Source organism: Elephantulus edwardii, unplaced genomic scaffold, assembly GCF_000299155.1.
Source record: "Elephantulus edwardii isolate Elephantulus edwardi_28Jun2011 unplaced genomic scaffold, EleEdw1.0 scaffold00400, whole genome shotgun sequence".
Lineage (NCBI taxonomy): Eukaryota > Metazoa > Chordata > Mammalia > Macroscelidea > Macroscelididae > Elephantulus > Elephantulus edwardii.
The window spans coordinates 1116830-1137314 of NW_006400150.1; the positions used below are offsets into that span (position 1 = coordinate 1116830).

Here is a 20485-nt window from a genome sequence, read left to right on the forward strand (position 1 = left end):
GTCATGTAAGGAAAGTTTTGGTTTGTGTTAATGGGTTTTTTCTCTCCACAAGTGAGAAGCCGGCGGCCCTCAGGCCAAATTTAATAATGTTGGGATGAACATTTAAGTAATATAGCAGTTGTTTATTTGCTGTACTGAATAACCTGGAGTTGCTGTGATTCTGAACACTGTGACACAGTTTTGTCAAATACCATAGTGGTTATCCATCATTTGGCGAGGCTTCCAGATTGGTTCAGGCTTAGAAACAGGAGTGGTATCTACTTCCTAAACCAGACACCTCTGGAAACTCTACGAACATAAAGAAATCATGTTAATTATAGAACAGAGTTCAGGTCTTTTGTCACTATGAGTCGTATTCGACATTATGGCACTTAACTACTACTAATTGAGACTAGTGTTGTTATATTTTGGAGAAACATTCTTCTACTTTCTACGTCACTCTTTGTCAATTTGCTGTTCTGAGGTAATCTGGGTTTGCTGTGATGCTGAACCTTGTGCCATTGTGGTGCCAAAGGCCATAATGGTTTCCCAGTGTGGACAGTGTTTGGTGGAGTTTCCAGTTGTAAAACAAGTTTGGAAGCAGAAGTTGCATCCACTTCCTAAACCACATGCTTATGTGCACTCCATGAATTTGGAGAAATGACGATAATTATAAGAAGGTATTAAGTCTTTTGTTTATAGAGTCTTTATGAGTCATGTTCAACTCAATGGCAAGCAACAACATGTGTTCTCAATCACTTGTTATGCATCTAAGAGGCTGACAATGAATAAGAACGACATAAGAAGAATTGATGCCTTTGAGCTGTGATGTTGAAGATGAGTTCTGAATATCCTATACACTGCTAAACAAGAAAACAGATGTGTCTTGAAGAAGGTGCAGCTAGAGTACTCGTACTACTTGGAGTCAAAGGTAATAAAACTTCATCTCACATGCTTTGGGTATGTTGATAGGAGATGCTATTCCTTGGAGAAGTATATTATGATTGGAAAGGTTGAGGGGCAGCAAAGGAGTTGTAGCACTGGGATTAAGTGTATCAGCGATTGTGAAAACAGTACAGGAGAGTATGGGTTCAGATCTGTAGTTCATAAAATCATTATGAGTCATATTTGACATACTTGACAACACCTAACAAGAATGACAATTTTTCAAAAATAGACTGCCAAACATTTCTTCAGTGGCACCTATAGGTAGAATCAAACCTTCCGCCTTTCAGTTAACTTTCAGTACTCAAATGTATTAACCATTTGGACCACAAAAAGAGTCTGATAAAATCTTAAAAAAAAAGGAAATAAAAGAAAAGCTCTTCAGTATTCTATCTTCTTAGTGGTATAGTAAAAAGGTCTACTTGGCTTTATATAATCTGCTCTCTATTATCTGAGTTTTCCTACTCCTTCCCTGCCCCTCTGCTCGCTCTACACCACTTCAGCCATACTGGACACCATGAACAATCAGATATGTGCTTAATCCAGGACTTTGCATTTCCTGTTCCCTCTGTCGCAAATACACCTCCAAGAGTATACATCACCTACATCACCAAAGAACCAATGCCTTGGAATTGTGATGTTGGCATAGAGTATTGACTATATAATGGACTTAGAGGACAAATCGTCTTAGAGAAAGTGAAATCAGTGTTCCTTAGAAGCAAAGATGGCAAGGGGCCAGTCCTTGGAAAAAGATATCATGCTGAAAATGGCAGAAGGTTAGCAAAAGAGAAGGTCATCAGGAGACAGAATAACACAATGACTGAAAAAATGGACTTGAGCTTGGAAGAGATTGTGAGGATGGAGCAGGGCAGCACAGATCTTTAATCTGCTGTTCATAGTGTTAGTAGGAGGCATAGTGGGCTCAACAACATCTCAAAGATCCTCTCCCCACATAACCAAGTGGCTTCCTCTCTCATTTCCATTAGAGCTTTATTCAAATGTTACCTTTTCAAGGAGGCTTTCTATTCATGAACAATGAAAAAGTACTAACTCCCATCATTACCTCCTATCTCCCTTATCTGCTGTATTTTCTATACAACAAATACAAAATATATCACCATTTGGTATTGCTGTTGTTGTTGTTAGGTGCCATAGAGTCAAGTAAGACTCATAGAGACCTTATGAACAAAAGACTTAAACCCTGCCCCAGACCCGGACTTGCCATTGTGGTCCTTGTTCTCAGGACAGTGCACGACAATGACTTGAGTAAATGGATGACAGTGCTTTGAGTGACTCCAAGCAAGTAAGAAAATGGAAAAAGGAGAAACCATTGTGCCCCAGCCAGAAGATAGTGAAGAAAAAATCACTGGTAAAAAGACTTCAGCAGCCATGGCTAGTTGTGATGCAAAACCAAAATCAATAAGTCATGCCAAAAAGTGGTCAGAAGAGATCGAAAATCTGTACCGATTTCAACAAGCAGGATATAGAGATGAGATTGAATATAAACAAGTGAAACAAGTTTCTATGGTAGATCGTTGGCCGGAGACAGGATATGTGAAGAAACTGCAGAGAAGGGACAATACTTTCTATTACTACAACAGACACAGGGAATGTGATGATAAGGAAGTCCACAAAGTGAAAATTTATGCTTATTAGGCTTTCTTCTGTTGTAAAGAAACATCTCTGTTAAAGGGCATTAAAGAGATTTATTAAAGACAATATGTCATTCAAATGGTAAAGTGTGGAAAATTCAGGATCTGAAGCTCCTGAATCCCAGGGAGGAATGTAAATCATCCAAAATTAAAGAGCTGTAAAAGGAAAAAAAAAAGACTTAAACCCTGTTCTATCTGACACAGAAGAGCCCATTGCAGCAGTCACCTTGTCAATCCACTTGGTTGAGGGTCTTCTTCTCCTTTGTTGACCCTCCACCCTCCCCAACATCAAGTCCCTCTCCAAGGAATAGCACCTTGTAGCAATATGTCCAAAATATGTGAAGTGAAGCCTCATCATTCTTATCTCCAAACAGCACTCCAGCTACACCTTCTCCAAGACATAGCTATTCTTTTCCTTGACCATCCATGGAATGTTTAGTGCTCTTCTCCAACACAGCTCAAAGGAGTCAATTATTTTTCTGTCAACCTCATTCACAGGTTGCAGATGCATGGCTACTAATTGGAAAGACCATGGCCTGAATCAGACACACCTTAGTCCTCAAACTGACATCACTACTCCTCAATAATTTGAAAAAGTCCCTAACTGCAGATTTTCCCAGTACAATGCATCTCCTTATTTCTTGACTGCTGGTATCAAGGGTGTTAATTGTGGATCCAAGCAAGATGAAGCTGTTGACAAGTTTCAATCACCTCTCCATCCATCATGACATTGCCTATTGATCCAGCGGTAAGAATCTTTGTTTTCTTCATATTGAAATACAATCCATACTGAAGGCTGTATTCCTTGATCTTCTGCAACAAGTGTTTCAAATCCTCCTCACTTTCAGCAAGTAAGTTTGTGTCATCTGCATAGCACAGGATATTGAGAAATCTCCCTCTAATCCTGATGTCACACTCCTCTTCATACAGTCCAGCTTCTCAGATAATTTGTTCAGCATGTTGATAGTTGTAGAGGGGCTTCAGGCCTTTTGTTAACAGTATCACTATTAGTTGTGCTTGACTCTAAGTTAATCAACAACAACAACATACAGACTGACCAGGTATGGAGATAGAATACATCCCTGACACACTCCCTTCCAATTCCAAATTCCCAATTCCAAATCAAGCAGTGCTCTCTTGCTCCATTTTCACAATAGCCTCCTGGTCCAGCTACAGGTTCCTCATGAGCACAATCAAGTGCTCTGGGATTCCCACTATCTTAATGTCAGCCACAATTTGTTGTGATCCACATAGTCAAACACCTTTGCATAGTCAATAAAGCACAAATAGACATTCTTCTGGTATTCTTTACTTTCAGCCAGGACCCATCTGACATCAACAATGATATCCCTGATGCCACAGCCTCTTCTAAATCCCTCTTGAACTTTTGGCAGTCCCCTGCCTATGTAGAATTCCAGCCATTTTTAAATGATCTTCAACAGTATTTTGCTTTCATATGATATCAATGATACTGTTGAATAATTTGCACATTCAATTGGATCACCCTTCTTGGAAATAGGAACAAACATGGACTTCTTCCAATTCAGATAGCGGTTCTCCAAATTTCCTGTCATAGACTAGTGAGAATATCCAAGGCTGCATCTGTGGATCTGGTGGGCAGGCCTTGGTAGCTACAAATCAGTCTTTTCCTCCCTGTGAGTGAACCTTTATCTTGGTGAAGTTGGATCCTGGTGTGTAAGAGTTTGTGATTTACTTGAAAGTTGGGGTAAACTGTTTGGACATTTCTAAATTGTGTTAGCAATCAAGTGTACCCTGATTAACTTTATCTGATCTCATTTACAAGAAGCATGGGTGGGAAGCCTCTGTATGGGCAAACAGGATCTAGTGGGTGGGCCTTGGTATTTAAAAATGGGTCTGGTCCTGCCTGTGAGTGAGCTTTTATCTTGACAGAGTTGGATGCTGGCAGGTAAGTGTTTTGAAAGCCATTTGGTATTACTCTCTGTTTTATCAGTTTTGTTTAACTCTCCCCTCTTTGTGTACTTCAAGCTCCATGAGTCATTCCATCTATTTTGTTCATTGCTGGGAAGCCAGTGTCTGGCACATGGTAAGTACTCAAGTAATTGTCAAAGAAAGGAATGAAGAGATGATGGTGTTCTAATTTAACTGATTCCTCTATACCTGTCTAACTTACCTGCACAAATGAAATCATTCCAAAAAAATTCTATCTTTTTTAGATTTATAACTGATAAGAAAATGAACAGATTCATTCTAGAGACGATTAAACCAGGCTGCTCCTTGGAGGCAAGGATTCTGACACTTTGTCTGACATATTATGGACATTTTGCAAGGAGGGACCAATGGAAAGGGACGTCATGTTTGAGAGGGTGGAGGGAAAACACAGGAGAGTAAGACCCTCTATGAGGTGGATTGATTCACTGATTGGGGTAATCAGGGTAGGTATGTTGAAGACAGTGAGACTGGCACAGGATAGAGCAAGGATTAGGGCTGTTTAGGTCACTATGAATTGCAGGCGACTAGACGGCACATAACAACAACAAACAAAAATTTAAGATACTAAAACATAGAGCCTATTTCCCCACAATGGTAAAGAGTACAAGACACATAGTAGTAATGAAAGATCAAAAAATTTCTGTTTAATTGGTCACCAAATATTTCTCTTAAGAAAGGCACATTCTACAGTTAACAATCTCCAGTCTCCTAGAAAATTTTTTTTCCAATTTCTTTTCATTATCTTTAAACAGATGGAAGCAATAAAGGGAATTCGGCATGCTCAGCGTTCTAATTACTAGACTATTGCTCTTAAAATACCACTGTCCCTTTAACTCTAAAATAAACTGTTTACATGCCTAAAGTTCAGAATATTAAGAGCTCTTGAACACATTAAGAAGTGCCTAAAGAACTAAAATTCTTGACTGTATTACAATATTTAATTAGGAAAAGAAAAGGACTCTGTAATTAAGGTACTTTGCATGATGGAAATGTGAAATGAAGAGTTTAAAATGAAATAATTTGACAGGCTCTAAAGAGAACTCTCCCTAATCACAACTTTTGATTGCCTGGGTTCTGGCTCTCTGAAATTGAAGACTATAGCTTAATTAATTTACCATTATGCCTCACATATAGGCAACAAAAGTTTTCAAGATAGGAAAGCAAAATTAAGGCATCAAGACTTTAAAAAAATAACTTTAAATAATCACAACTCAACTCACGTCATCAAGTCAGAGCTGACGCACAGCTGACCTTCTATGGGTTTCCAGAGGCAGTAGGTCAGCCCAGGCGGAGACTGCTCACCTTTCTCCTGAGGAGCAGCTGGTGGATTTAAACCGCCTGTCTGTGGGCTGGCGGTACAACGCCATCCACTAGGCCACCAGTGCTCCCTGTTAGAATAACAATTCAGTGAAGAGTGTGTTTACACTCCAGATTGCAAATTCCAATAGAGCAGTAATTTTTGCCTGTTTTCTTTACTGCTGTATCCCAGGAACCTATAATTGAGCCTGCAACCTATTTATATTCTCACTACTGTCAAGTCAGTTTTGACTCATACTAGATTTCTGGTGTCATAAGTAGGTAACAAAGGAGCTCTGCTGCCCTAGTGATAAGTTGTTGTTGTTGCTGATTGCCATCAAGTCGAGCAAACTCATACCGACTCTATGAACAAAAGACTTAATGCCTTTCCATAACTAACATTAATTCTCCAAGTTCATAGAGTTTCCAGAGGCATGTGGTTTAGGAAGTGGATGCCATTCCTGCTTCCAAGCCTGTTTTACAGCTGGGAGCTCCACCAAACACTGTCCACACTGGGAAGCCATTCTGGTATTTGATACCCCAATGATAAGTGATAAGAAACTGTGCTATAATCCCAAAGGCACTTGGTTCAAATCCACCAGATGCTCCTCAGGAGAAGGCTGGGCAATCTCTTCCTGTGTGATTTTGTCTTTGAAAATCTACTGAAAGGTTTGCTTTGTGTCAGTTCCAACTCAAAAGACACAATAAAAGTAGTTAACATGAAGATACTGCCCTACTCACGAAAGCAGGAGGTAGAATATTGTTTCTGTGAACTTTTTTGTGCCAGCTGACCCTGATATCCCCCTTCACTGAGTCCCTACGTCATTCACTAGTATAAAGAATACTGGACAAGTGAAGACTACATGTACCTGTTTTTCACTGTTGCCACCATGGAAAAAAACACAAAACAAAAAACCAAAAAAACCACCACCCAATCCAAACAGCATGGCTAATTAATGGGTAGCTAGTATCCCACAAAGTATATTTTAAGGGGAGAAAAAAGCAAGCTTGTATAAATTATTATATACTGCTGTTTTGTTTTTTTAAAAAGGAATGTAAACAAAATTAACCACAACTCTTGGAGATTAAATGCTCCACTCAAAAGTTTTAAGACTTTTTTTTTTTAATTTCCTTCTTTTTTAACAATGTGTTAATGGAAAATACAGGAGATTACTTCGGCTTTATTTGAATTTTCTTTTTCAGGCGTCTTTTTGCTAATATCCTATCCCCAGGAGGCAGTGTGGCTAATGCACGGAAACTCAGGCTCTGAACAGTATCTGAAGACCTTTAGGTTGAATATTGCAGAAGGCACTACAGCCATCCACCAAATGCCCGTCTACACTTCTTTCTGACCAGCTGACTCTTCCTGTTTAGGGTAGAGCTGTCTCTTCTTGAGTCATTCTCAGGGATAACACTTAAATTCCAGTAGAAGGTGGGGAGAGGGCTAAAGGCAAAAGAAATCCTGCTCACTAAGCTTGTATTTTGGGGAGCAGGGGAAGGCAAAAAAAAAAAAAACAAACCACCAAATTTCCCTAAGAGTCACCTACTGACTTCTGCACATGCCTCAGTGGTCGGAACCAGATTCCACGACTACCTCTACCTGGAAGAGTGTCTGAGAAATTCTGAACCAGAGCCCTGGGAGCAAAGTTCATGATGTGTTAGGACTGTCCCTGGGGAAGAAATGGGCCATCTCCTTTGGCAAAGATTTACAGCCTCAAAAGCCTGAAGAAGAATCTGTAGGAGTTGACATCAACCTTTCCAGTAGTGGGTTTTGTTCCATTTGTATCAGCTGTAGTCTTCTAGTGGTATAAAAAGATTTTTGTTCAATTTCCGGCCTTATGGTGGGTTAGGAGCTGGACTGCCAACTCAGAGACACATGGTTTAAATCCACTAGCTGCTCCACTGGAGAATGCTGGACAATCTCCTGCTATGCCATTTACAGCCTCTGAAAACCTGCTGGAGGATCAGCTATGTGTCAGCTCCAACTCGAAAGCAATGAGTTTGAGTTACTAATCTAAAGATTGATAGTGAGGGCTCATGGAACAATGCAACAAAAGAAAGACTTGGTAATGTGCTTCCATAAAGATTACAGCCAAGAAAGCCCTGTGGAACAGTTCTCTCTGTAACACATGGTCACCAAGACGGAAAGCCATGCAATGACAGTAAGTTTGGTTTCTAGAGATGAGAAGTAGAGTACTGTGAGTGGTTTTCAACAGCCAGTCCTCAGATTTCTAATTTATGTCAGAGTAGCAGTGGGTCCAGATTAAAAACGAAACAAATTAAAAATGCCTCTATTCCCTGGACTCCTTTACACCTAGGAACAGCCACATGTTCTGACCAGACACATAATGAAAAAAGCAGCCAGGTGGGATTCTAGTCAAGCTTACTACAGGAGCATGTGTTTTGCCTTTCTCTGTCATCCACTGGAGAAAACAGATGTGATACTAGAAATAGAGTGATCATCTTAAATTCCTACAAAGATATAGAATGTAAGGAAGCAAGGGTCTCTGTCCTTGGGGGGAGCATTGGAGTAATGAAATATCTGTCTCCAGATGGCTCTGTCACAGAGAAAAACAGCTCTGATGGCACAGCGGTAAGGAAGGAGTTGCACTGGCTGCTAAAAGATACATGGTTCGAATCCATCAGCAGTTCCACTAAAGAAAAGTGGGCAATCTCCTCTCGTGTGATTAAGTGTCTCTGAAAATCCGCTGGAGGGTCAAATGTGATTTTCCGTATGGTACATAATGATGCCTAGGTTAAAATTACTGTTCTTACATTGTGTTTTTGCTGCCAAATCCAATTCTCACTGATACAGAGATTAATGATGACTACAGAAAGTTTTAATAGCTTTGGACAAGCATTCTCTAAGTGCATTAATTTAGCATATTTTTAAATGTTAAAACTACATGCAAATATATAATTCTCCACATTTCATCAAGCTAAAAGTATTGAGAGGCTGAATTTTGTTATCTGGTGTTAAGAGAGATTATGCTTGTAAAAAGGCACATTCTTTTCTATTAAATGGAATTAAGGGGGGAAAAAACATGCATGATGAGATGGGAACTCTATGTACTTACTGAGGAAAAGTCTCAATTATAGGATTTAATTATATTATTTTTTTCTTAGTAATTATCAAGATAATTATCTGTACACAAGTATTTCTAAAGTATTTGCCACCAAAAAAAATTTAATCTTAAAATCTTTTCCGAAGCCTAAAAAAAAGTCCTTTCTGACTAAAACATAAAAAAGTTCTTTCTACTCTGCAGTTACTCAACAGCACTTACCAACAATTCTGTAGTCACACAAGTCAGACTAGCTTTACTTCAATTATCACAGATTTCAAGTGGCTATAGACAATATACTATAATTATATATTTTTTTAAAAAATCACCTATGAATATTTAAGTAAACACTAGTTATTGTCAAGGTGATGTGAGGTTTAGCATTTATCATTCAACATGCCTCTGGTCTTAGATAACATAGAGGTTATTTCTCATGTTACTTGGCACATTTCTCATTGATCCCCAAACCCTTCATAATAATGAGATGAAGCATCTCCCCTTGCACTCACCAAACTCCCATGGATCCAAGAAGATTCAGAAATGTGTCATTACTGTATAAAGGCCATCTCTTTTGTATACTGATTATTCTTATTTATCCCTTTACATCTCTTATTGTTGTTTGTCACTAAGTTGTAACTGACAGATAGCTGACCCTCTATCAGGTTTTCAGAGGCAGTAAATCACATGGGAGGGGACTGCCCATCCTTCGCCCTCAAAGCAGCTGGTGGATTTGAACCACTTGCCTTTGGATTGTAGCACAGCTTCTTACCACTAGGTCACCAGGGCTCCCTTCTGTAACTACTAGAGCCAAGAAATGCCTATGGAGCAGTTTTGCCCGGTAATATCCGAGGCTGGAATCAATGGAATGACAATGAGTACTCACACCTTTATTAGAGCATGTTCTACAAATATTACTATCATTTGTTTATACATCCCCTGCTCTCTTATTTAACTGTAAATTGCTCATGAAGACCAAACTTTCTCCATCTTTGCATACTGCCATCGGCAGATACTATGAGAAGCCGGGAGAAAAGCACTCAGTGTTTACTGAATGACTAATGAATGAGTCAGTGACTGTATGATGGTATTTGCACAAGAAAATGCATAAGAATTATGATTTATAGGGTATGCAGAAAGGGAACCTGCCTTTGAATAGAATCTTAAAAGGAAAACAAAAGGTGGTTTTTCTCATCATGTAGCCTAGAAATCTTTCAATCTAGGACACCAAGGTCATTTTACATTAGAAAAGCATGTTAGACTTCCTTTTCCTGACACAGGGCCTAAACTGGCAGCAATAGCTGCCCCAATAATTTTGGCTATTCTCTGGTCTTTTCTCTTCCCTCTAGATCCCAGTTGTTAAAAGAGGGAAAAATTTAAACAAATGTATAACAAATAACTCTGAACATTATAATCTTTTAAGCTTAAGGCTAGAAATAGTAACAATATCATCATTTCCAATCTAGAGATACATGTTCCAATTCAGTTCCTATTTTTCATAAATGGTTTTGATAAGAGGAATGTTGTAAATGTGGATACATTTCCACTATTCCTCCTCCATGCCACGATATAGTGTTATTAGCATGAGCAGTTATAAATCCATTGCCATCCTTACTCTAACATAATTCTTTTTTTTAAATTTAAATTTGTTATTAATTTCAGTAAAAATTTACAGAGGCTTTGGATTTCCATTCATTCATTGTTGCACATTTGTCCCCTCCCAAGGCTTCCCCCCAGAGCACTACCTTCTTGGAAAAGTTAAAGAAAAATTGTTTCATTGTTTTACACACCCTCCCCCAGGTCCACTCCACCATGTAGCCATCGCTCGAGACTCCTTTCATGACAGAAATACCTAATCACATATCTCTTCCAAACAGTTCTCTCCTTCCTCTGAAGGCTTACTCATATGCAGTGCCACCCAAAGGTAATAAAGGTCAGAATTGCTTCCACTGTGGAAAGCTGGGCCACTTCAGTAGACAGTGTCACAGACGAGAGCCACAGATAGGCAAGGGAGTAGAGAGGAAGCTCCCACTCACTTGCTTTAAGTGTGGATCTGAAGGACACGTGGCCAAGGGTGGCCCACATCAGGTCCTTGTGGCTGACAGAACTGACAGGCCCCAGCTCCCAGCTGGAAACAAAGGAGGACACTTCAATGATTTAGATCCTCCCAGAAGAGCTGTGGGTGAGCATTAACATTACTGGTAAGTATATTCATTTTCTCCTGGACACAAGAGACTACTATTTGGTCCTAAAAGCCTTCTGAGGTCCCAAATCTTCTCACTATTTCTTAGTTGTTGGAATTGACGGAAAACCTCATAAGCAGTTCCTTACTTCACCTCTGCCTTGCATGCGGACTTCCAAGTTGTAAAATAACCCAGTGGCAGATGGAATTTGCTCCAGGACTTAAGAACAATAAATGACATAGCTGAGCCTTTACATCTTGTAGTTCCTAACCTTTACACTATAATAGACAAAGTGCTAGTCAATAGGCCTTTTATTGTAAGAACTACCTTCCCTCTATAACTTTACTGGTGCCACTATTAGAGCCTCTACTTGGAATATTATTGCTTTTTAACTTTTGACTCATGCACTTTTAACTTGTTAGCTAAATTTGTGTCTTCTAGGCTGCAACACTTTCATGATACATCTTCAAGGATATGAACATGTATGGCTAAGCACAATTGATAACAGTGCATCTAAATTCCAAAATCAATCTCCATAATAGTCTATGTATTTCCTATTGCCAAAGGGGACCTTTAGAGTAGTGAGAGAAGATCTTCACCCTGAAACCTACAGCGTCCCTTTTCAGCAGGAAGTAGCTAAGAGAATACGCCATCCCCTTTTCCTTATGAATCAGCGTGAAGTTTCTCTCAGGGAGGAGTGATAGGGAATGGTAAAGGACACACTGACAAAGGAGATTAATCAGAACTGGCTTTGACAAGCACTGTGGCAATTGGACAGTTAAAACAGACTTTCAAAGGGGCAAAAAAAAGAACAAACTGGGGAGGAGAGTAGAGAAAATAGTGCAACAATGAATGAATGAAAACCCAAAATTTCTGTAAATGTTCATTAAAATTAATAAAATTTAATAATAAATAAAAGCATGGTACTATTATTTTTACATACATTGTATCATTCCTACGGAATCATTGTATCCAACTTATATCATACTTGGAAATGTCAGTGAAGGAAAGGATGACTCTACAAAATGGCTGACAGAGTGGCTGCAGCAATGGGCTGGAGAAAGGCAGAGAGGACAGCACAGGACAGGGCAAGGTTTTGATCTCTTAGTTTCTATGAGTTGCAATCAAGGTCACAGAGTCTAATAACAATAATATCACAGATAGTAAATTGGAAATCATCAAGAGACTCAGATCTGTCACTTTCCAGTTTTCAGGGAGTGTTTTCCCACCTTGCAGGCTGTTGTGAGGGTTACGTTTGTTTCCGCATCCATGAGACAGCGCACTGTCCCGGCCTTGGGGGCCATGAACGGCAGTGAATGTGCAGACCAGGAAAAAGCCAGGGTCTAATCTTCAGGGCCAACCAATTTCCCACCCCATCCTGACATCCTGCAGCCTCACAATGATTGTACTGCCAAACACTACTTTCCTTCAAGGTCAGTTTAACATCAGCTATTAGTTCTCTTCTCTGTACAGTGTCTTCCTTTAAAGACTAAATGCCAGTTGTTGTCTTAACAATTTCATTTGCTTAGGTTTAATGTGATATTGATTTAATAGAAAAAGTGGAGAGGGCCAGCCTATAACACATTCCAGAAGTCTACAGTGAACTACAATTAACAGGCTGACATGAATCTTGATTGGAAATTAGGCTGATCTTGATGACAATTTGGTACTACAGTATTCCTTTTTTTATATTACACAGGACAACCTAACACTTTTAGCTAAAAAATAAAGGCTATGTTGACAAATTTACCTAAAATCAACTACTCAATTTATGGGTTCTCCTGAAGAAAAAAAAGTAATATATTCCTCTTTCTATGTCTTCTCTCTCTTTATGTAGGGTCCATATTTCAATCAGTGTTTCTCTTCCAAGAACTGGAAAAAAGACTCAAGTATACCAATGAGTATGAAATGGGGAAGGATTGAGAAACTTGAAGGCAACTAACAATGTATCAGACAGAGGTGATTAGCTAATTCTGAAGCAGCAACATCAAAAAAGTTATCCCAATCTTAAACATGTAAACCAATCATATACAGCAAAAGATCACTCATAAGATGCCTTCTGTTCAATGCACACAATAAATCTATACTGGCAAATCACTCTGTATACAGTCGAATGTAAACACATTCCCCCAAAGAATATGTTCCCATTATTGTAGATTTTAAGAAAGTGTTTTAACTTTTCACGTTACTTTTCCTTTACTCCTTTACCAACTTCTGGCTGGTTGAGTTCCATTTTTAGCTCTTTTCTATGTTCTAGCAGAAGGTGAAAGAACTACAAAGTATAAATATCCATCAATAAACAAGGCACATTTTCCAGCCATCGTCATAGTTAACAAGGAAAATGACAGGCAGCAAAGTAGGAAAAAAGAGCATATAGGAATAAGCGGAACTCAGGCTGAATGGAAATTAAACTTCCCTTGCTGATAGCACTCACACGTGCATCTTTCATGCAGGACCATACATTTACAAAAGCAAAATTCGATTAACTGGAAATGTATACTGGGAATTACACTACAAATACTGATTTCACTTTCAGTTGTAAAATGCTAAAATAAAAATATTGCTACTGAATCAGGGGAGAAGGGAATTATCAGTACACTAATGAAGAATATATAATTTCTTCTCTAAGCGTATTAGGGTAGCACTGTATTTATTTAATGAAGACACAATTAGAATGTTGAGGGGGTCTGCACATTGTCCACTTGTGATCAGGCTACAGACAGCTAAGCTATTAGAGACTCTGCTATTAGATATTCTCCTTGGTGATAAGGCAGTGTCCTCTGGTGAAACAATGATAATTTTTATCTCTGCTTGTCACCCTGTAAACTAGATAGGTTATTGATTTAGACTGGACACACAAACACCCAAACAATAATAAATGGTGAAAAAAATTCCATCGTTAATAGAAGGCAAAGACAGACACTCTGGCATATCTGATCAGAAATCAATCTAGAAAGGAATTCATAAAATTGCTGGAACAAACATTCTCCTTCTGTCTTGCTACTGTGGAATATTCTGAAGAATATGGTGAGGATTTACTCTATAACTTCAAGTAAATAAATAGAGATATTTTATATTACTGGGTAAAGTAAGACATATAGGCTCTCTAAACACAATTTTGCTTGGGAAAAATGAAACCAATATACTCAATATTTGAACTTACATGCATTATATGCCCAAGAATTACATCTCAGAGGTATAAACAAAAGCATTTTTTTCCCTTCCAAGGCACTAGAAAAAGAAACCATTTTGGTTAGTAATTTATATAATGGATGTGGGCTTAATACTTCAGAGTACTTCCAAACAGAAAGGTGTTCTTCTCTCATAAAGTCAAGTCACATAAGAAAGAGGGTATGTTTACAATGCAAAAAAGCATTCTTTTAGGCAATAAATCTAAAAACTACCTCTGAATTCTCTAATGCACAGAAAAACCAGTGAACCTAATCAAGAGAGGTTATCAGAGTTTCTTTAATCGAATCTAGAGTCCCACCCATATTGTCTCCTCATCAATATTTTGCAAAGCTACCTCTTCCACAATTAGAAATGACCAGATAACCCTGTGACTGATGGGAGATACGAAGAAGCTTATTTTCGACTGTTAAATGGAGTTAACATATCCAGGGAAGCTATTTCAATTACTGAACAAATAGAAAAGGGTTAAATGTAGAATTTAATGGAATAGGATTTAAGAGTATTCCCAAGCTCATCAGCAAGCAAACTGGCAATTTCTGAAGAAAATACGCTAGAAAAGACCAATCTTGTGAAAGAAAAGACCTTATAGCAACAACATTCATATTCAGGGATATGTTTTAAAAACAAGCAAACAAAAACTGAACAATATTTAATATGCAGCATTCTATTATTTTTCCAACCACAGACCCTCAGGGGCTCTTTGAAGAGATGTACACCCCCTCATACATTTCATTGCAGAGAATGCTCCCCTCCCCGGCCACTGCCCCCTCCAGCACAGCCTTTCTAAGGTCATGGGCATCACCTTCTGTAGGACCCAGTTGTCATCTACAAGTTGCACTGGCCATTGTAGCTGTTGTTAGTTGCCATCAAGTCTGCACTGACTCATGGTCACCTTCTGTGTAACAGAATGCAAGCACTGTCTAGTCGTGCTCCATCCTCACTGGTATGTTTTGAGCCCAGTGTTATAGTCACCATGTCAATCCATCTCATGGAGCTTCCCTCACCTTTTTCTTTAAAAATTTTATTTTATTAATTTTAATGAACATTTACAGTGATTCTGGATTTCCATTCATTGTTGCACTTTTCTCCCTGCCCAACCCTCCCCCCAGTTTGCTCTTCTCTTTGAAAAATAAAAGAAAAATTCCTTCATTGGTATACAATTCCCCCACCCTGAGTACACTACACTATGCAGCCTTCATTCTGAACTCTTGTGATTACCATAATACCCTATAATATATTGCTTTTAAACTGTCCTCTCCCTCATCCGTTTCAATGCAGAATACATAATTTATCCAATTTTTCTCAGTCTCACCCCAACCCTGACATCAGTTCCGTTCTACAACAGTGGCACTATGCAGTATTTGTGCTTTTGTAACTGAGATATTTCACTCAGCATGATGTCCTCCAGGGTCACCCATTTTGAATAATATTGCATGAGTTCCTTGTTTTTCAATGCAGCGAAGTATTCCATTGTGTGAATATACCACAGCTTCTCCATCCATTCGTTGATGGGCACTCTGGCTGTTTCCAACTCCTTGCTATTGTGAACAAAGCAAATAGTTCCCTCACTTTCACTGACCCTCCAATTTACCAAGCATCATGATCTTTCCTGGTGATGTCCAAGACATGTAAGAGGAAGCCTAGTCATCCTTGCACATGAAGGCACATTCTGGCTGATGTCTTCCAAGATCAATTTGTTCAGATGATCCATTACTAAATATTCAAAGTAGAATTTTCCAAGAGTATTTTCAAAGTTTAAAAAAGGACAAAGGGAAACTGTTAAATATTTCTCTTTTTTTTTAACATGTTACAAGTTCTGAACTCTGCCATTCTTTGCACTTACATGTGAAATCGATACCTAGATCAAGACATTTTTGTCAGAACAAGGGGGTACTGCATGATTCAAAATCAGGAAAGATGCATCATTTCTCTGTACCTATGTATGCTGAGCAAATAACATGAGAAGCAGGACTTTATGAAGAAGAATGTGGCAGCAGGATTGGAGAAGATTAATCAACAATCTGCATAATGCAGATGACAAACCTTTGCTTGCTGAATGTGAGCAAGCCTTGTTAACACTGTGCCAGAGCATGAAAGACTACAGCCTTCAGTACAGATTACATCTCAACTTGAAGAAAACAAAAACTCTCACCACCGGATCAACATGAAACATGGAGAAAAGACGGAAATTATCAACAATTTCATCTTACTTGGATCTACAATTAGCATCCATGACGTTAAAAAAAAAAATCAAAAGATGTGTTTCATTGGGGAAATCTGTTACTAAGGACCTCTCCAAAGTGCTAAAGTACAAAAATGTCACTTTAAAGATTAATGTGCACCTGATCCATGTCATGGTATTTTCAATTGCTTCCTTTGCATAAGAAAGTTAGATAATTAAGGGTGACAGAAGACAAAAGTGAATTGTGGTACCAGAGAAGTGTACTGATACTTCACAGACTTCCAAAGCAACAAACACGACTGTCTGGGGGTAAGTACCAACAAGGCACTCCTTAGAGGCAAGGACAGTGAAACGTCTCACAGACTAAAGGGTATGTTGCTAGGAAGAGCCAGTCCTTGGAAAAAGATACCATACTTGGAAATGTGAAGGGTCAGAGAAAGAGAGGGAAATTCTCAGCAAAACAGATTCACACAGTGACTGCAACAATGGTGCTGCTATATGCTGAGTTGGGACCAACTCATAGCTGTCTCTCCAACACATTTTAATAGGCTATACATCGCCTGGGAGGAGACTGTCTGTCCATCTTTCTTCTGGAAAGCAGCTAGTGGATTCAAACCACATGCCTCTAGCTTGCCAACTCCTTACCACCAAGCAACTAGAGCTCCTATAACAACGGGCTCAGGTGTCTCGGAAATGGTGAGACTGGCACAGGATAAGATATGGTTCATAGTTGTTGTTTGAACAAATTTGAGATGGGTCATTGATTCGATGGCACCTACCACACAACACAGCTTTTACATTATTTCACTGGGGATGAGTAGGTGAAAAGTAATCACAAAGTGCTACATCATGTTTCCCATTCTGAAATAGAAACTGAAGGAAGGAAAAAGTGGGTTTGTCCTTTGTTTTCTCTCCCCAGAACCCACTAAGTCCACATATTTGCTATAGGCAGGCTGGACCCACGCTGAGATGGGTTACTCCAAAACAACTTGAGATGAAAAATCCTCTTGACAGATGAAAGGGATTACACATATCACCATATATAGGCTCATCATATGACACAGTTGTACATATATCTTTGTATATGCTGTAAATATACCCTTATATGTGGTTGTTGTTGTTAAGTGTCGCTGAGATGTAGGCAATTCATAGCAACCCTATAGAACGAAAGTCCTCAACGCTTGTGTGTCTTTCATCCTCTCTCCAGGTCATAGGGTTTCCGGAGGCAAGCTATTACGGAAGTGGATGCCGCTCCTGCTTCCAAGGTTGTTTTAATCGGAGAGCTCCAAAAATCACTGTCCACCATGGGTAACCATTATCACATTTGACTCATCAGTGTCATAGTGTTCCACTTCACAGCCACCAGAAGTTACCTCTGTAGGGCAAGTGGACACACCAGGACTATACGACCTAGAAGAATGTTTAAACAAAAACAATGAAAAACAGGCCTGAGGGCCGCAGATTAGAGTAACCCACCTTTGGCTTACTATGTATCAGAGAAATGGACAATGACTAAGAATTACAGAAGAAGAATTGATGCCTTTGAGTTGTAGTATTAAGTACGAGTCTTAAACAAACCATGAACCACCAAGGGGGGGGGCGGAATAAAGGTCTGTCTTGGAGAGGATGAAACCAAGTTTCTCCTTGGAGGCTAGGATTTTGAAGCTCTACCTCACATATTTTGGGCATATGGCTAGGAGTGACTGGTTCTAGAAGAAGGGCATCATGCTTGGAAGGATGAATAAACAACACAAGAGAGGATGACCCTGGATGGAGATGGGACTGACATGGTAATGAGGGTAGCTATGTCAAAGACTGTGAGACTGGCTCAGGATAGCAGAGTTCAGTGCTATTGGTCACTGTGAGTCACAGGAGACTCAATGGCACATAACAATAACAAACATAAGAATGATTAAATGGGAAGTAACTGTTTAGTGAATTTTTACACAAAGCACAATGAAAAGGAGAGAAAAGGAAAGACTGTCTCAAACAAAGCCTTGATTGAGATCCTTACTCTCTGGCACAATCACTTGTTGAAGTGAAATCTCTTAACATTCACACTGTTACTTTTTCTAGTAACTCCCAGGTAGCTCTTTACCTTCTTTTATTGCTGACTGGGAACCAAAGCTTGGGTACTAGTGCCAGTAAATCCTTTTAATTTCTCTGTCCTTTAGTTGCATCAGATATAAAATAATTATTTCTTCTCTTCTGGGAAAATGTCATGATTCTAATTCAAGTTTCATTAATGTTTGGTAACCTTATTGACACAAAAGTACCAAAACCATAATGCTAAGCACAGTCATGAAGCATGTTAACACCAAGGTTCTAAGATGTCTGTGCTGATTAAATAAATGAGCTAAAAGCAGCACCCATAACACAATGCCCCTCTTCCAATGAGCACGAAATCCAGTACTGAATGGACTTCGCTCAGTGCCTGATAACAGGCAGTATTTGTAAATAGGAGCTTTGCTGGAGTTGGGACACAATTAGTTTTGTTGGCTGCGCATGTAAACCTACTAAGCACAGCCACCGAAGAAAAGTCTAGGTGTGTGTTTCCTTAAAGATGACAGCAAGAAAACTCTGTGGAGTTCTACTCCGTAACCCAAGGAACTCCATGAGGTAAAAGCTACTGAACATCAACAAGTTTTGTTTTGGTTTATTTATACTGAAACAAATATAACTGGAACTGGCTCCCTAGGTTTTTACCAAACTCAAGGTTTCAATATAAATAAGATTATAGAACTGGGACTGTTTTGAAAACATTTTTATATTAAATTATAAAATTTGAATACATGGTTTTTGAGAACACATTCTTCCAATTTCCCTCAGCCCCAACCCATCAAATTGTGCAACTCCATGATTAATCTCTCCATCCCCTTGCACATCCTCATCCCTCTGCTTCCACCCTCTCCCACCCCTCTTGGATCCTTATATTCATACTACAATAATGGTTTTATACAATATTTATCCTTGTGAGACTGAGTTAGTTCACTCAGCATAATGCTCTTCAGTCCCTCTTGAGTTAGGTAATAATTTACAAAATCATTGCTCCGGCATGCTGCATAGTATTCCATTGAGTGAATGTACCATAATTTATCAATCCATTCTTCTGTGGTTGGACATCTGGGATGATTCCATGTTTTCATGATGATGAATAATGCTGCTATGAGCACTGGTGTACAGTCTTCATTTGCGCCTCAGCTCTGATCTCCTCAGGGTATATTCCAAGTAGTGAAATAGCAGGGTCATATGGAATTTCTAAGTTCTTTTTGAGGAAGCACCAAACTGCCTTCCAGAATGGTTGCTTTGAAATTTTGTAAGCAAAAGAAACCATAATGTAGAAGCTTGTTGGTCAAGGTTCAATCACATAATCAGCAAAAGCACATTCCAGCAATCCAGAATCTCTATATTTAATCGGTTTGAATGTGTTCCCTTTTTAAAAAAAATCCTAACACAATTCTGAGAAAAGCCACCTGCCAATAAAGTGAAAAATTGTTCATTTGTTCTGCTAAAATGAGTTTCTGATGCAATGGTTATTCTTTCCTCTAATCCTCATTTATATCAATGTTACTTAATTTGTACTAAAAAAAAAAAGACTTCAACAGTAAAAACTCCATTTTCTCTAATATACCCTGTCTTTATAAATCTTCCCTTTACATTTTTTTTTCTGAATTAAGAATTCCATGATAGCAACTTCCATGGCAGAATCTTCCTCTTGAAGCTTTCTTCTGGGTCTCTAGTTCCTTCATGAAACATCCTAACAGGTCATCCATAACTAGAGCAATGTTAGTCCTTCAGGTACAAACTATTTCCAGTTTCTTTACAGTGAAAAACTGGGGTATGAGAATCTGGTTGAGTCCCACTTTCCCTTTTGAGTGCTCAAAAGAAACTTATTCTGCACTTTCTTTTCCAGAAACAAAGCTATATTTAGCATCAGTATTTATAAATACCACCTCCCAGAGAGAGAGAGAGAGACTGTCTTCCCTGACAATCTGATCTTAAATCTTCGTACACGGTATCCTTTCG

The 20485-nt window shown here is 38.9% G+C and overlaps 2 protein-coding genes across 2 annotated transcripts in view; one reads left to right on the forward strand and one right to left on the reverse strand.

Annotated features, from left to right (window-relative positions):
• MAST4 (microtubule associated serine/threonine kinase family member 4) overlaps positions 1–20485 on the reverse strand; it is a 978185-nt gene that overhangs the window by 859698 nt on the left and 98002 nt on the right. The gene's annotated exons all lie outside the window — the stretch shown is intronic.
• LOC102862825 (meiosis expressed gene 1 protein homolog) lies at positions 2314–2580 on the forward strand. Its single transcript, XM_006902372.1, has one exon. The coding sequence runs from the start codon at positions 2314–2316 to the stop codon at positions 2578–2580; it is 267 nt and encodes an 88-aa protein (XP_006902434.1).